Source organism: Stereum hirsutum, assembly GCF_000264905.1.
Source record: "Stereum hirsutum FP-91666 SS1 unplaced genomic scaffold STEHIscaffold_3, whole genome shotgun sequence".
NCBI classification, from domain to species: domain Eukaryota; kingdom Fungi; phylum Basidiomycota; class Agaricomycetes; order Russulales; family Stereaceae; genus Stereum; species Stereum hirsutum.
This window is the reverse complement of record NW_006763133.1, coordinates 1,551,877-1,565,789: the sequence shown is the minus strand read 5'-3', so window position 1 is coordinate 1,565,789 and position 13,913 is coordinate 1,551,877. Positions and strand designations below refer to the sequence as shown.

Sequence of the window (13,913 nt, the reverse complement as noted above, 5' to 3'; positions counted from 1 at the left end):
GGCGTCTAATCTTGTCTTTAGTAAGCCGAACAAGCTGTACCAGACGAAGTCTCCAAGTTGATCCTCTTGCTATATGTTGATATGTGCGAGTCGTGCAGGTTTTGCTTCCGTGCCTCCTGTTTGAGTCAAATTTCCTTCCTTCCTAGGAGTTAAATGTTGAATCCGCAGCGTTATCTGACTTGCAAGGTACCTGCTCCGATCTTGAGTTGGCCGTTTTGCTTCGCCGGGTCTTGACATGCTTGACAGCCAATCGTGCGATACTTTCATGTTCGCGTCCAGATTGTGCACGCCACATGTCGTGATCCAAGCCGAAATTTACGGTACTTGGCTTGCTCTTTTCTTCTTGGCTCTTCAGGGGGTCCCTGGCGAGGCGTCTTTTGCTCCATGGCTGTGCCATATACCTGCGCTTGGTTGAGGTACATATGGGCGTGAGTATCTGATCACTTGACAGGGTTTCTCCTTCTTCCTGGATATCCTTCTCCTTCTGCGCTTCTGCCTGCATCTCTCCAGGGTTGTCTCTTCTAGGTCTCTTTGAATCTCAGACTCTCAAGGGGATGAGTACCTCGCACGAGAAGGGCAGTTTTGGATCCAAAGAAGATGTCCGCAGCGTGGGCGAACAAGAAATCCGGCATCGTACGGTGACGGAACATGGTGCTCAGCTCCTTGAAGACACCAAGGGCGATGAGACGCTGCATCGCGGGCTTAAAGCTCGTCAAATCTCAATGATTGCTGTAAGGTTTCATCTTTTGTTTGGTCTCATCGCGCATGGCGTATGGCACTCATAAATCTTGTCATTAGCTCGGCGGTGCAGTGGGCACAGGTAATCTAAACATACCAAGTCTCAGTCCCTTCTACGGGCCGCTTTCTAAATTCCGATGTACTTGTCCTTCTAGGTCTGATCATTGGCTCGGGAACGGCGCTCGTCCGTGGTGGGCCACTTGGGATTTTTCTTGGGTATTCCTTCGTTGGAATGGTGTGCTACATGGTCATGGTGGCCCTTGGAGAGATGGCTGCATACCTACCCATCAAGTCCGGATTCTCGGGATATGCTACTCGTTTCGTGGATCCTGCGTTTGGGTTCGCCATTGGCTGGAACTACTTGGTAGGTTGAACCGCACGCCACTCTCGGCCTGTTTGCGTCAACCTGACTTGTGCCCTTTTTCTATAGCTCAAGTAAGCACTGTATCGTGGTCGTTCATATTCCTCAGTACGTTGCTTTGTTTACTATATCTTGATACGCTGCTCACATTACTCTTTTCAGGCTCATAGATCGTGCGTAGATATTTGATCGTCACGCCAAACAACATCAATGCCGCGGGGATCGTCATACAGTACTGGACACGGAAAGTTCCCCTAGAGGTTTGGATGGGTACGTCGATCTCAAATTTATAGACCAAAAGTCTCAATCTAATACGTGCCCTACACAGTGATTTTCATCGTCTTCAGTGAGTCTGAAGTGGTAGCCATGAGCAATCTTTTGTACTCATGCATTGTTCACCTCTAGTCGCTGGCGTCAACTTGCTTGGTGTTCGCGTGTTTGGAGAGATCGAGTTTTGGTTCAGTTCTATCAAGGTCGTCTCCCTGATCGGTGAAGTTCACATATCTATGATATGAGCATTGTCCTTTTGACTTACATTATCTTCTAGGCCTCCTCCTTATGGGTCTCATCATCGACCTCGGAGGTAATCCAGAACATGATGTAAGTTCCAGTCGCATAAACACTGAATGACTTATTCATTGTCCAGTAGCGAATTGGATTCAGATATTGGCAACACCCCTACGGCCCCATGGGCACATACCTCCAAAGCCAGGTCCACGACGGTCACCTTTCAATCTTCCTCGGTTTTTGGAGCACGCTCATCAATGCTCTTTTCGCCTTTATTGGGACGGAACTCATTGGTGTGACTGTCGGCGAGGCCGAGAACCCACGCAAGAACATCCCGAGGGCCATTCGTAGGACATTCCTCCGGATCTTGATCTTCTACGTTGGCGGTGTCTTCATCATAGGCATGATCGTGCCGAGTAACAGCACCGTGAGTTTAGCCTTTACTCACTGCGTATCCGATTGGATTTAATTAGTCTCTATTCTCGGTGAGTAGGACCTTTTCACAGCGAACAAGTCAAAGACGGGAGCAGCAGCTAGTCCCTTCGTCTTAGCTACGACTCTCGCCGGCATCAAAGTTCTGAACCATGTTATCAATGCCGCAATCTTGATCTTCGTCTTGTCGGCGGCGAACTCTGACTTGTACATCGGTTCAAGAACACTCTACGGACTCGCGATCCAAGGAAAGGCACCGAGCATATTCAGACGGGTGAACAGGTTGGGTGTGCCATGGACTGCACTCATGTTGTGTATCTTGTTCTGCGGACTGGTATTCTTGAACGTTAGTTCGTCAAGCGCCAAAGGTACGTGATTCTTCGTTCATGCATTGACTGTCGACTGACCTCCCACGGTTCTTGCGCGTCTGTAGTCTTCACTTGGTTTGTCAACCTTGTTTCGACGTTCGGAGCTATCACCTGGATGTGTATCTGCTATTCACACATGTGAGGATAATGTCCTTTGAGAGAAGTGTTTTTCACTGACACGAATATTTAGTCGCTTCATGAAGGCATTGAAGGCACAGGGAATCTCCCGAGACAGCCTTCCCTACAAAGCCCCTTTCCAGCCCTACGGATCCTGGTTCGCCCTGATCGCAACGGCCATCATCACCTTGTTCAAAGGTCCGTATATCATATTTATTTATTTGCCAGCATACCACATATTTTAACCTTGTCTGATGATACAGGGTTCGACACATTCCTCCCGTTCACGAAAGACACGTTTGTCACTTCATATATCGGTATACCCGTTTTCATACTGCTCTGGGCGGGGTACAAGGTTTGGTACAAGACGGACCTTATCAAACCTGAAGATGTGGACTTGGTGACTGGGAAACGAGAGATTGACGAGGAGGAAAAGGCGTTCAATTTGGCACAAGAATCAAGGGGGCCGAGAACGATATGGCAGAAGCTATGGGATTCGCTCTGATGTGTACTTCAACTGGAGAGGTTTTTACTCCTACCGTCCCGACTAATGATGTCTATGGAAAAAATCGGGTGTATGCTTTAGTGGATTGTAGCTTGACTAGTAGTAGATGAATCAGCGTCTTTGTGTTGCTGAACTCTTCGCGTGATTAATAGGGCCACATACTGTGGCGTAAGCAGAAACGCGAAAACGGTAGCGTCATTCGTGATTTGTCATGAGAAGATGCGTCCAACAAAGGCAAGGGTTGCTTACAGCCTCCGTCAGCGAGCTCAGGTCTTGAATAAAAGCAGCTGTCGAATTGGCCATGGCGCCTCCCAATTTATATGCATTCGTCCTTCAAGCTTTTCCCCATCCTTTTTGCCGTCCTTGCAGCGCTCTTCGCCTACTGGTACCCCGACGTCTTCAGCGACTTTAAGCTCGACTTCATTCCGAAACAGCAATCTCACTCCACCCCTATTATTCAACAAGTAGAACCCTCAGCTAGTATTTTGACTGCAGACATGTCAGTTTCGAGACAAGTCATCAAGAAGGTGTTTGCGGTAGAGACTGCCGAGGTAAGTTTACTGGATGTCCAGAGAGTTTGGAGACAAGGTTGACGAGCCGGTCTCGGTGCTTACCAGGGCGCAGGAGCCCTCGTTCGTCGTTCGATAGGGAGTATGGGCCTCAGGAATCTTACACCGTATGTTCAAGTCTATTACGGTGCATGATACCTGTGTTACTGAACTCATGGACCACCTGGCATTGTAGGTTCTTGATGCTAGACCACTTCCACATCAGCAAAGTCAGTCAGAGGCAGCTTCTAGATCTGTGTCCAGGTACTGACACTTTTGATCCTCTCTGTTATCCGTTAGGGAGCAGTAAGTATTGCGTCAACTCTATAGATATAAGTTGACAACTCATGACCGTCGTAACGTTATTAGGGCTTCCCCGAGTGAGTGTTTTCGCCTGACATGCCTCAGGCAAAATCATCTAACGCTTCCTTCTGGCGATAGTCATCCGCACAGAGGTCAGGCCACTGTAACCTATATGCTCGAAGGGTCAGTGTCTTTGGCATCTTCTCGGTACCGCTGCCCGCGAGCAAGATGTCTGATCATGATCCTCCACCAACAGAGAGAGCAGACATGAAGATTCAGCTGGACATGCTGGTTTGATCAAGGCTGGCGGTGTGCAGTGGATGTGTGCTGTAAGTTACGTATCACAAATTCTCTGATCGTCTTCTGTCTAACGTTTTCTCTTCTTGCTACAGGGCCGTGGAAGTACGTTACACTGTGCCCTATGAGACCGTTGTACCAACTGACCATCGTTTATCTCCTAGTCATCCATGCGGAGATGCCTGCGCAAGCCCCGAATGGTCAGGAGCCAAGAGGTCTTCAACTTTGGGTGGACTTGCCCGCCAAAGTGAGCTACTCGATATGTTCCTATCTGAGCTGATTTGTTGACGTTGACCCACCTTCCAGTACAAGATGGTCGAACCTAGCTATCAAGAGCTCGATCCAGAGGGGTAAGGACGCTGTCTGTTCGCGGCTGATCTCCTACTTACACGGCGCCTTCATTCCTGCCACAGCATCCCGAGCGCATATCCCGACGGACCGGATGGGCCTCAGATTAAGGTTATTAGCGGGAAGAGTCACGGAGTAGAGTCACCTGTCAGGCCTCTTGGCGGATGCTGGTACTTCCACAACATTTTCAAGAAGAAGGGCACTGTTTTCCAGGATATTCGTAAGTCTTGTTTACCGCCATCACATCCCGACAGGCACTGACGTAGACGATACATAGCGGCTGGTTGGACTACCTTCATATATAGTACGTCGGTCTCATATACTGAGGTACAATGAGATTGTACTGACCAGACCTGGTGCAACACTTATTCATACAGCGTTGAAGGGCTCGATCAGCATCGGTACTCAACCAGAGAAGTACGAGCAATATTACACCTTGGTCTTGTCTTCCAACAGTAATGAGACTGGCATTTCGGTGACCGCTCTTGAGGACGATACCGAGTTCGTTCTGGTGTGTACATCTGCCTTATATAACAATCACACAACGGTTCTGATCCGTGTCTGGATTGGGCGGGCTCGTAGGTTGCCGGCGAGCCTTTGGACCAGGAGGTTGTGCAATATGGACCATTCGTGATGACGTCGAAAGAAGAGATCCAGAAGACGTTCATCGATTGTAAGTCTATATTTTTTTTTCCTGCGGTTTCGTGCAATGATTCACATTCCGTCTTTCCTCGCAGACCGCATGGGCTTGAACGGGTTCGAGAAGGCGCACACTTGGAAGAGCAAGATCGGCGGGCTTTGAGCCATTAGGTCGTGACACCCTTGTATTGTATCGGCGTTCTTATTTCTTACTTATGTATCAGGGGCTATTGGAGAATGATATGGCTGTTGTAGTCGTTTTCTGAGACGACTATCGAAAAGAAGGGCGATCATCAAGTGGACGCATTTTGTGCGACAGTGGCGAGCGTGGTGCAAGTAACTATTTCGCCCGACTCTTCTTGCTCTTGCCTTTCCTCTTGTACTCCTCGTCACTCTCATCTTCATCCTCGACATCCTCCATCCCTTCCCAAAGATCCTCATCGTCCTCGCCATCTGCACCCTTGTTCTTCACCTCGTCCTCTTCATCCGCATCCGTATCTTGATCCCACACAACAACCGTCGGGATACTCTTTACATACACGCTCTCCAAAACTTGGCCTTTGTTTTCTTGAGCTTGGCCGGCTTGAGCAGGAGGAGCGAACGTGCTGTGGATGCGGGTGTATCGATCAAGAGCTGTTGAGGCAAGGTGAGTGGGTGAGGGAGCAAGCGAGGTTATGGCGCCGGAGATGCCTGCGCAATGGTTGTAGGGATGGGTACGAGTTAGTGAGAGCTGGTTGAATGGCGATAGGGTGCAGCGTTACCTTTGTATCCGTAGCCAATGCTACCGTTCCGAAGGTCGAGGGAGAAAAGATTGCAACCTTGGTCTGCGACGAACAACTCACTGTAATTTTAATCAGAGACATGTCAGCGTCAAGCATTCTACGACCTGAAAATGAAGAAAAACGGAACGCACTGCTCATTGAACCCTTTCGCCACGGCCCTGACCCCACCCATCTTCGCCACACCTTTCCAATCCGCCACAGGTCGACGAGCACTCCGCGTATCGTATCTCCTTACGTTACCGAACTGGGTACCTGTGGCAATGTGATGGCCCGGTTGTGAGGTCGACGATGAAAGATTGAGGTATGTGAGACAGGTGTTGTAGACGGGTTGACGGAGGCTTAGGGAGTCGTTCGCAACCTACGCAAGAAAAGGTGATACCCTGTCAGTACTGCGAAAAATCGACGGGATAGAAAAGACGGTAGTGAGATTCTCACATTCTTCGCTCGCCAGGTTTCACCTGGAAGTAAGTCGTCCCTCTTCCGTTTCTTTTGAGTCGATTCGCTCGGCTTTTGAGTGGAGGGAGTCGTTGACGCGGTGAATGCGCGCTCGGCGTCCCAGACTGAGAGCTCCACTTCGTCGCCACCGTAGGCGAATGTCTTCTCATCGGGAGAGAGGCGCCAATCGCAAAGACGCATAGGTAAGACAGCAGTTTGTGATGTGGTGGAGTTGAGAGAAGTGAGCCGCAGAGCACCATTCGATGTGCAGGAGTATACTCTACACTCGAATGTGAAATGAATAGAGAGGCCTGGGATAATGGAGCAACTTGAATACATACCGGGAACCAGTAGAAGAGACATCGATCCCAACATATTTCTGCCCTGTCCTCAATCGGGGCTCCTTCCATTCCTTGACTAGGTCCAGCCCACCTTCTTCGTTCAGAGTGTACGCAGACGCAGAACCGTCAGCACATGCCGCTGCTACCTTTGCTTCAAACGGTCGCAGGTCAGCTCCCCACATACCATGAACTGGAAAGGAAAGAGGTGCCCATACCATTCGGCTTGAAGAGGCGCCGCTGCTGCTAGAGACCGCAAGAGCTTGAATGGCTCTAGATTTTCCTCCAGCGCTGCCATCATGAAGAAGAGTAGCCTCTGGAGTAGAAGTTGAGGCTGAGGGATATGTTATGGATTTGATGTTGCCAAGTTCATCGCCTGTTAGGAAGCGAGGCATTTTGTGAGGGTTATTGCAGGAGGAATGAAGACGGTCTCCAAAAGAGAAATTTCGTTCTGCAAGATCGCCGGTTCCGCCGCACGTGGGTCGCCACCCGTGCAGAGCGGACCCAGTTGGGCCACACTCCACGCCCGTTCGTCGCGTTTCACCCGTCTGGTCGAGTGCCTCTGGCTACAGCGTTCTTACCGCCATGGACGGGCTCCTCAAAGAAATAGCCAAGCTCGAGAAGCTCACGTCTAACTCTTCCGCCGTTAATAAGAGTAAATCTCCTGCTATCAACGATTCACTCGACTCACTCCTTCAGACCCTCTTGGAGCAGAAGGCCAGGATCGAGCGCGGTGCCTCATGCCCCGAAGCTCAGTTCCAGGACTTGTCGAAGACGATAGAGCAGAGGAAGAAGGAGATTGATGATAGGCAGAAGGAGGTGTATAACTCGTTGGCGAGGTATGGGAAGGCTTTGGACAAGGTCCGTAACCTCAGTGGCTTGCTGATTTGTGTTGCTATAGAACGATATCTTACGAGACTTACGTTGGTTGTTATTGTAGAGATTCCCAAACCCTCTACCAACTTATAACCCGCTGTTCACAAGCCGGTCTGCAGAGAATGCGCTGGAACATGTTATCGCCATGCACTTTCTCCGCTCCGGTCAGTTCTCGACGGCAGAGACGTTCATTGAAGTATGTTATCACTCCTCCATGCCCGCCATACCCTGTCTTATGTGTTGTATAGGAGTTTGGCGTAAATATTCCAACTGAGCGTCAAGCCGAGTTTATTGACTTGCATCGTATTCTTCTCGCTCTACGAGACCACAACACCGAGCCTGCGTTAGAGTGCGTTGTCAGGCTACTTCATCTTGAATATACACTTAATCCCTGCTACTTTCTCAGATGGGCCCGGAGGAACCGTGTGTTCCTCGAATCACGATCCTCATCACTGGAATTCTACCTCCACCGTTCCGAATACATTCGCCTTCTCCTCTCCTCACACCCGCCACAACCTGCACTGGCAATAGCCTACGCTAACAAATACCTTCGACCCTTCTTTCACACTCATGCCACCGAATTTCAACGCCTCCTATCCTGCATCATGTACCTCTCGAGACTGGACAAGTCACCGTACGCTGACTTGGCATCACCCACGGTGCATTTTGATTTGGAGCCGATGTTTGCGACGGAGTTTAGTGCGAGCTTAGGCATGAGTAAGCAGGCCCCTCTGAGGGTCGTGGGTGATGTGGGTGGTGGTGGCGCGCTGGCGAAGATCGAGAAGGGGAGGAGGATTATGAGGGAGAGGAAGGGCGGGTGGAGTCAGGCGGATGAGCTCCCGGTGAGTTTCCTGGAAATACCATAATATTCGAATGCAGCGTTGACCTGAATGCTGCCGGTAGATTGAGGTACCGTTACCCCGAGAGAATCTCTACCACTCGATCTTCGCATGCCCGGTCTCGAAGGACCAGTCGACGGAGCAGAACCCGCCCATGATGATAAAGTGCGGGCACGTCGTCTCTAACGACAGTTTGCACAAGCTGAGCAAGGTTGACGGGTGGGTGATGTATCCGCTCTTGTATCTGATCAGGAAATGAACTGTCTTCTTTCTAGGCGAGTGAAATGCCCCTATTGCCCAGTGGAGTCGACTCTGGGCGGCGCGTTGCGAGTACATTTTTGACCTGTTTTTATGTTTTCACATCTCTCCCTCTATTCGTGTATCTGTCTGTAACACTACATATCCCATCTGTAACATGTACAATCACTATCACTCATTTGATCCTGGACTATCTGTGTTAGTGGGCCACAACGGGTGCCACCTGTAACATGTAAGCAGGTCCCAGGACACCGTCACGTGCCGTATACGCGACACGATCAACAGATGAAACGAGACGGACATCCGAACAACATCTTCCTCAACACCGTCGTCATCGTCTCCGGCATCGAGCCCTCAAGCTCGCTCAATGTCACGCTTTGCGCCCATACGGGCCTCTACACCACCAAAGTCAACACGATCACAATCTACAACTATCACCGCGCCCACCGTCGCACCATCAACCCATTCCCGCTCGTCCGCCGTCTCCGCCCCGGAGCTCTCTAGCCTCACCCCAGACCAGATCGACTTCATCGAAGCCGTCATCTCTCGTGCATCGCCCTCTGCAACCACATTCCTAACCGTCTTCAAGGCCTATAACGATGTGCTGAACGATAGGGGCCTCGACCCTGCGAACGAAGTCGTGTATTACGGGAAACTGCTGAAGCTGGGGACGTTGAAGGGAAAGAACTGGGGCGATAAGTGGGACAGCGTGAAGGAGAGGTGCGGATACGTCTCTTCTGCTGCTAAGGCTGCCCCCAAGAAGCCAGCTCCTTCTGGGCCGGTGCGTGCGAAGGCACATCCTGCGCAACCCTCCACTTCCAAGCTTCCCCTGTCTAAACCGAATGCTGTCGCTGGCTACGGTCGAGGGGGGCGCCCGGCAGAGACTAAGATGGTACAGTCTTCTGCGGGCAGACTACTCTTGAGATTGCGGAATCTCCAGCATCATCGACAGGACAGCGACCATACAGAACCATCTGTGATTGACGGTACGGATGCGACGCCAACCGAGGTCACAGACGAAACAGACGTAATCCCTCCTCGCTACCAACATCCTCGCGCCGCTCCCAAACCTATAGCACACACACCAGCCACAACATCAGCCTTCACATCTACATTCGACTCCATGACACCGTCGAGCTACCCTCTACCGCCACATCATAGACCTCCTCCGCGATGGCCTTCTCCCGACACTGATACATTTGATGACACCGCGCCTTCTGTGTCCACCAAGCCACCATCATATAAGACTACCGCCCGCGATATCAAAGCCCCTCTTGTCGCACCGCGAGCTATCCCTGCTGCACAAACACATACACGAACACGATCGTACGCCCCTCCCATCACATCACTACCACCGAAAGCCCCCAGGACACCACCGCCTCTTCATAAACGAGGAAGCGCTATCAACGAGGATGAGGCATGGAATAAGGTCAAGATGATGCAGGACGAGAAGGAGGCGGATCGGTTTAGGGAGGAGAAACTCGTCGAGCGCTGCTGGGATGTTTGGAAGCAAGGTTATGATTGGATAGTCGTAAGTCTGCATCGTCCATCCATTACCGCTCTAAATTCTGACTTCATCGTTCACCAACGCTTAGACCACGAGCGAACAAATCAGCCAAGCCCGCGACACCCTCCTACTCCGCCTGGCCATCCAGAAATGGCGCCAACGTCTCCAAGCTCTCCGCGACCTCTCTTCCCGTGTCGAAATTCTACACTCCCAGCGCGTCCTCAGTCAATGTCTCGTCTTCTGGAACCACAAACTCAAGGTCAAGCAAAGAAATGACCGGCACAACGATATGCGCGCCAAGATGAAACTTGTGCGCCAATCGCGTGAGTCCAAGATCACGAAAGATGCATGGGCGAAGTGGAGACGAATGCACCAGTCGAGGTTGGGCGATCAACATTACGAGGAGTGGGTCGTTAGGAGGTTTTTTGGGGTGTGGAAGAGGAAGTTGGCTGCTGTGGATGGGTTGGAGGGCAGGCTGGAGGAATTTAGGAAGAGGAGGGATGGGGAGTTAGCTAGCAAGGCTTTGGAGGTTTGGAAGAGAAGCACGGAGCTGAGGGTGATGGAGGGTACGGTGGCGAGTACTGTGGCGAGAAGGATGGTAAAAGATGTTTTGGAGGTTTGGAAGAGGCGCATGTGAGTCACGAAGTTCCTATCTTCCTCTCTTTGCCGGAAGGTTTACTTATCCCTTGTTAGGTCAAACTATCAGAAAGCTGAAGAGTTCCACGAGTCCCTCATTTTGAAGGGTGCTATGAGGACGTGGAAGGCCTCACAAGGAAAGATCCGGGTATGTTCCTTAGATTGCTGTCGTGTTTGCGGAGCTCTACTCATGGTCGTCATAGGCTTTGGAGCGTCGTGCGGACAAGCACTTGGCCCGCCAGGACGATGTGCTCGTCCGGGCTCTGACTAGGATTTGGAAAGCGCGTGAACGTGGACAGCTGCTGCAGAGAGTGAGATCCATGCGTTTGCTTCGGCAGGCATGGGCAGTATGGATACAGCGCATCCGGACAAATCAAGAACGGGAAGGTTAGTGCCTCTTTTCAATAGACAGTGTCGCCGATTTGATGCTAAGATATTTGGCCCCGATTAGAAAAAGCATTTGCATTCTCCCTCCGCGCCAACTCAGCCCTTGCCACAAACTCCCTTCGCGTCTGGAACCAGCATCTTACTACTCACCGTAACGCTTACGCTTTCGCCGTCCAGTACCACAGCGTGCAAGTACAATACAGGACGCTCTTCCAGTGGAGAGTGAAGTTGAGGGAAAAGTTCAAGCTGGTGAAGCAGGCCAAGATGGCGGAGAAATTTTTTGTCCAGAAGAAGGCATGGACGGCCATGAAGGCGAAACTGGAGGAAAGAAGGAGGGAGAGGAAGCTCAACGAATGGGAGAAGGAGAGGACCAAGAAGGTGTTCGTGGGTAAGTCGCTCCTGTTTTGTGTATCATTCGTCCGGATGTTAATGTTGAGATGTTCTTTTGTACTTGTAGGATGGCTTCAGAAAGCACTACGACAGCGGCAGCATCGTCTAGCTGAGCAGGAGTTGCGAGCCCGATTCGAGGCGAGTACGAAGAAGAATGTTCTTACCAAGTGGACAAACCGCGTCATCGAGCTCAAATTGCGCGAACTCGACGTCGCGCAGAAAGCGGACAAGATGATCGTCAAGTGAGTGCCAATAGCCTTTTTTTAGAGCAGTCCCTGGAAACGACGACTGATATTCTAAATTTCAGTTCTGCCTTTATGAAATGGAAATGTGTTTGCATCCGACACGTCGAAGAGCTCAGTCTCATGGAGAGCTATCAAGATGTCAAGCGCGAGGGTAGGTCAATTTCTCTATACGCCTTTGACTTGGAAGCTGACCGGGCGGATTATCGCAGAAAACATGCGTCGCATGTTCTATAAGTGGCTCACAGCAGCTCGGACGGCTAGACATCGACGCGTGGTCTTGCAAGAGAAAGAGCAAGAGATGAAACGATACATGCTCGCGTCTGCCTGGGATAGGTGGAGAGGGGCCTATAAGACCGAGAAGCTTCGTCCTGTGGTATGTCTTATGTCAACTTTCCATAGTCTTGGGCCACAAACTAACTTTGGATGTTCAGGAACGCATGTTTACGCTTCAGAACCAGAACGCTCTCATGTACAGGGGTTTCGTTACTTGGCATGCTAAAACGAAGGTAAATACTCAAGATCAAGATCGCAAGATGGTGGCTGACATGATCTTTTGTAGTCATTGCCGGCAGTTCGTTTCCATGCATCGAATACGAAAGCGAAGTTTTGGAAGGTGTGGCGAGACGCTATGCCTCGCGCTCTTCAAGCCAAGAAAGCCCGCGAGATGGACAAGAAGGCCACATTATGTACGTCCCATTCGAGTTGTCTATCACTGATCCAGCTTGGTGCTTACCGCCCTGTCTTTCTAGCCAAAGCTTTGGAGAAATGGATTCAAGCACATCGGACCAAAATCGCTCTAAGAGCTGTGGCGTAAGCATACTTTCTCTTCGCTTTCCCATACGACACGCAGAAGCTGATCACCATTAATTGTAGTCGTGCACGCTACATGCGTTTGCCCACCGCCGCTCCCCGTCCAGTAACCTCCGCCTTATCACGCCCTCTACCACAACCCTCTTCATCCCGCGTCTTAGTTCGCCCCCGCGCTCGCCCTCCCAGTCCCGATCCTACAACAGAAGTCGAAACCGACGCTGACAATCCTCCTCATCCTCTTCACCGCCCCGTTACCGCATCCGCTCCCATTCCCACTCATATCCGTGGTCCGAGCACTGCAAGATCCAAACCGCCCGGCTCTCGTACTGGTATCGCTAGTCTTCTTTCCTCCCGCCCTCATAACACCGGCCTTTCTAAACTTAGCAAAGACAGGGATCGCGACTCGAGTCCGACGCGCGATAGGCCGAGGTTCACGACTAGGAGCGTCGTCAGTGGTGGGACAAGAAATTCAAGTCCGACGAAAATGGGGAGGGATTTGAGTCCGACGAGAACGGCGCCGGTGATGGGGCCTGGGTCGGTGGACACTATGTCTGAAGCAGGCGGTGGCGGTGGTGGTCGCGCTGTGAGGGCAAGAGGGAGTTTGTGGACGGAGTTGAAGGATATACAGAGGAAGTCGAGGACGCCGACCGTGAGGAGCTTCAGGTCGACGCCGGACCCGCCGTAGTGGTCATATAAGTTTTTTCTTGCTTGTGGATTCGTTTCGTTTTGATTTTCTCCCTTGATTTATGTTTGTTTGCTTTTCTTTGTCTCCTAATTTTCTCGTTTTCTGTGGGATATCCCCTCCTCTCTGCTTTTCCCTTCCTCTATGTCCTCCTCCCCTTTCTTCTTCTTCTTCACCTTCGTGGCTATCTTTCCCTCGCAAGGCATGTTTGCGAGTTTTTTTAATTTCATGTAACGTCCCCGATTTCTCCTTGTCCATGTCGGGGACTGTCAACTTGAATGTGTTAGTCTCTCTGGTCTTGATTGTTGTAAACTGGGCATTTGTACGATGTGGCGATCTCCACCTGCATTTATTTACAAGTAACTTATGGTCTGGGCTTGGCTATCCTCCATCTATATCCCATATTTTGAGTCTCTCATACAACCACATCACTGTCCAATTCCTTACTCGGTCTATACGGCACACCACTTAGAGGTATAACCAGCGTCGAAAGTCGAGAATTGAATGTTGTCGTACTGTAATTGCTCGCCTCGTCAGCTTTCTCCACTGAAATGAAAGATATTAT

The 13,913-nt window shown here is 50.8% G+C and overlaps 5 protein-coding genes across 5 annotated transcripts; 4 read left to right on the top strand and 1 right to left on the bottom strand.

The window, feature by feature from the left end:
• Positions 1 to 554: 554 nt before the first annotated feature.
• STEHIDRAFT_51404 (dicarbixylic amino acid permease) lies at positions 555 to 3,028 on the top strand (the record flags this gene model as incomplete). Its single annotated transcript, XM_007300405.1, has 11 exons — positions 555 to 731; positions 799 to 820; positions 894 to 1,102; positions 1,270 to 1,369; positions 1,505 to 1,588; positions 1,647 to 1,699; positions 1,749 to 2,033; positions 2,100 to 2,406; positions 2,472 to 2,544; positions 2,597 to 2,721; positions 2,787 to 3,028. The coding sequence occupies 11 exons, from the start codon at positions 555 to 557 to the stop codon at positions 3,026 to 3,028; spliced, it is 1,677 nt and encodes a 558-aa protein (XP_007300467.1).
• A 497-nt stretch (positions 3,029 to 3,525) lies between these two features.
• STEHIDRAFT_153727 (pirin domain-containing protein) lies at positions 3,526 to 5,326 on the top strand (the record flags this gene model as incomplete). Its single annotated transcript, XM_007300920.1, has 15 exons — positions 3,526 to 3,579; positions 3,646 to 3,704; positions 3,773 to 3,806; positions 3,877 to 3,882; positions 3,946 to 3,956; positions 4,018 to 4,062; positions 4,136 to 4,208; positions 4,272 to 4,281; positions 4,341 to 4,423; positions 4,483 to 4,526; positions 4,590 to 4,744; positions 4,802 to 4,828; positions 4,902 to 5,035; positions 5,107 to 5,197; positions 5,262 to 5,326. The coding sequence occupies 15 exons, from the start codon at positions 3,526 to 3,528 to the stop codon at positions 5,324 to 5,326; spliced, it is 891 nt and encodes a 296-aa protein (XP_007300982.1).
• Positions 5,327 to 5,560: 234 nt separating this feature from the next.
• Positions 5,561 to 7,113, bottom strand: STEHIDRAFT_36630 (uncharacterized protein; the record flags this gene model as incomplete). Its single annotated transcript, XM_007300299.1, has 6 exons — positions 5,561 to 5,853; positions 5,925 to 6,004; positions 6,077 to 6,303; positions 6,381 to 6,660; positions 6,722 to 6,867; positions 6,937 to 7,113. Coding segments are annotated over 6 exons (1,203 nt in total), but the record flags the coding sequence as incomplete, so codon positions are not given.
• Positions 7,114 to 7,287: 174 nt separating this feature from the next.
• On the top strand, positions 7,288 to 8,880 carry STEHIDRAFT_74240 (uncharacterized protein). The gene is made up of 6 exons (XM_007300514.1): positions 7,288 to 7,579; positions 7,659 to 7,790; positions 7,843 to 7,943; positions 8,001 to 8,436; positions 8,498 to 8,652; positions 8,709 to 8,880. The coding sequence occupies exons 1-6, from the start codon at positions 7,304 to 7,306 to the stop codon at positions 8,773 to 8,775; spliced, it is 1,167 nt and encodes a 388-aa protein (XP_007300576.1). The 5' UTR covers positions 7,288 to 7,303; the 3' UTR covers positions 8,776 to 8,880.
• Positions 8,881 to 9,058: 178 nt separating this feature from the next.
• Positions 9,059 to 13,780, top strand: STEHIDRAFT_166190 (uncharacterized protein; the record flags this gene model as incomplete). The annotated part of the gene is made up of 12 exons (XM_007300919.1): positions 9,059 to 10,222; positions 10,287 to 10,831; positions 10,892 to 10,982; positions 11,038 to 11,221; positions 11,286 to 11,609; positions 11,679 to 11,853; positions 11,919 to 12,007; positions 12,066 to 12,229; positions 12,288 to 12,362; positions 12,416 to 12,542; positions 12,606 to 12,666; positions 12,730 to 13,780. The coding sequence occupies 12 exons, from the start codon at positions 9,059 to 9,061 to the stop codon at positions 13,349 to 13,351; spliced, it is 3,621 nt and encodes a 1,206-aa protein (XP_007300981.1). The 3' UTR covers positions 13,352 to 13,780.
• Between the last annotated feature and the right edge of the window lie 133 nt (positions 13,781 to 13,913).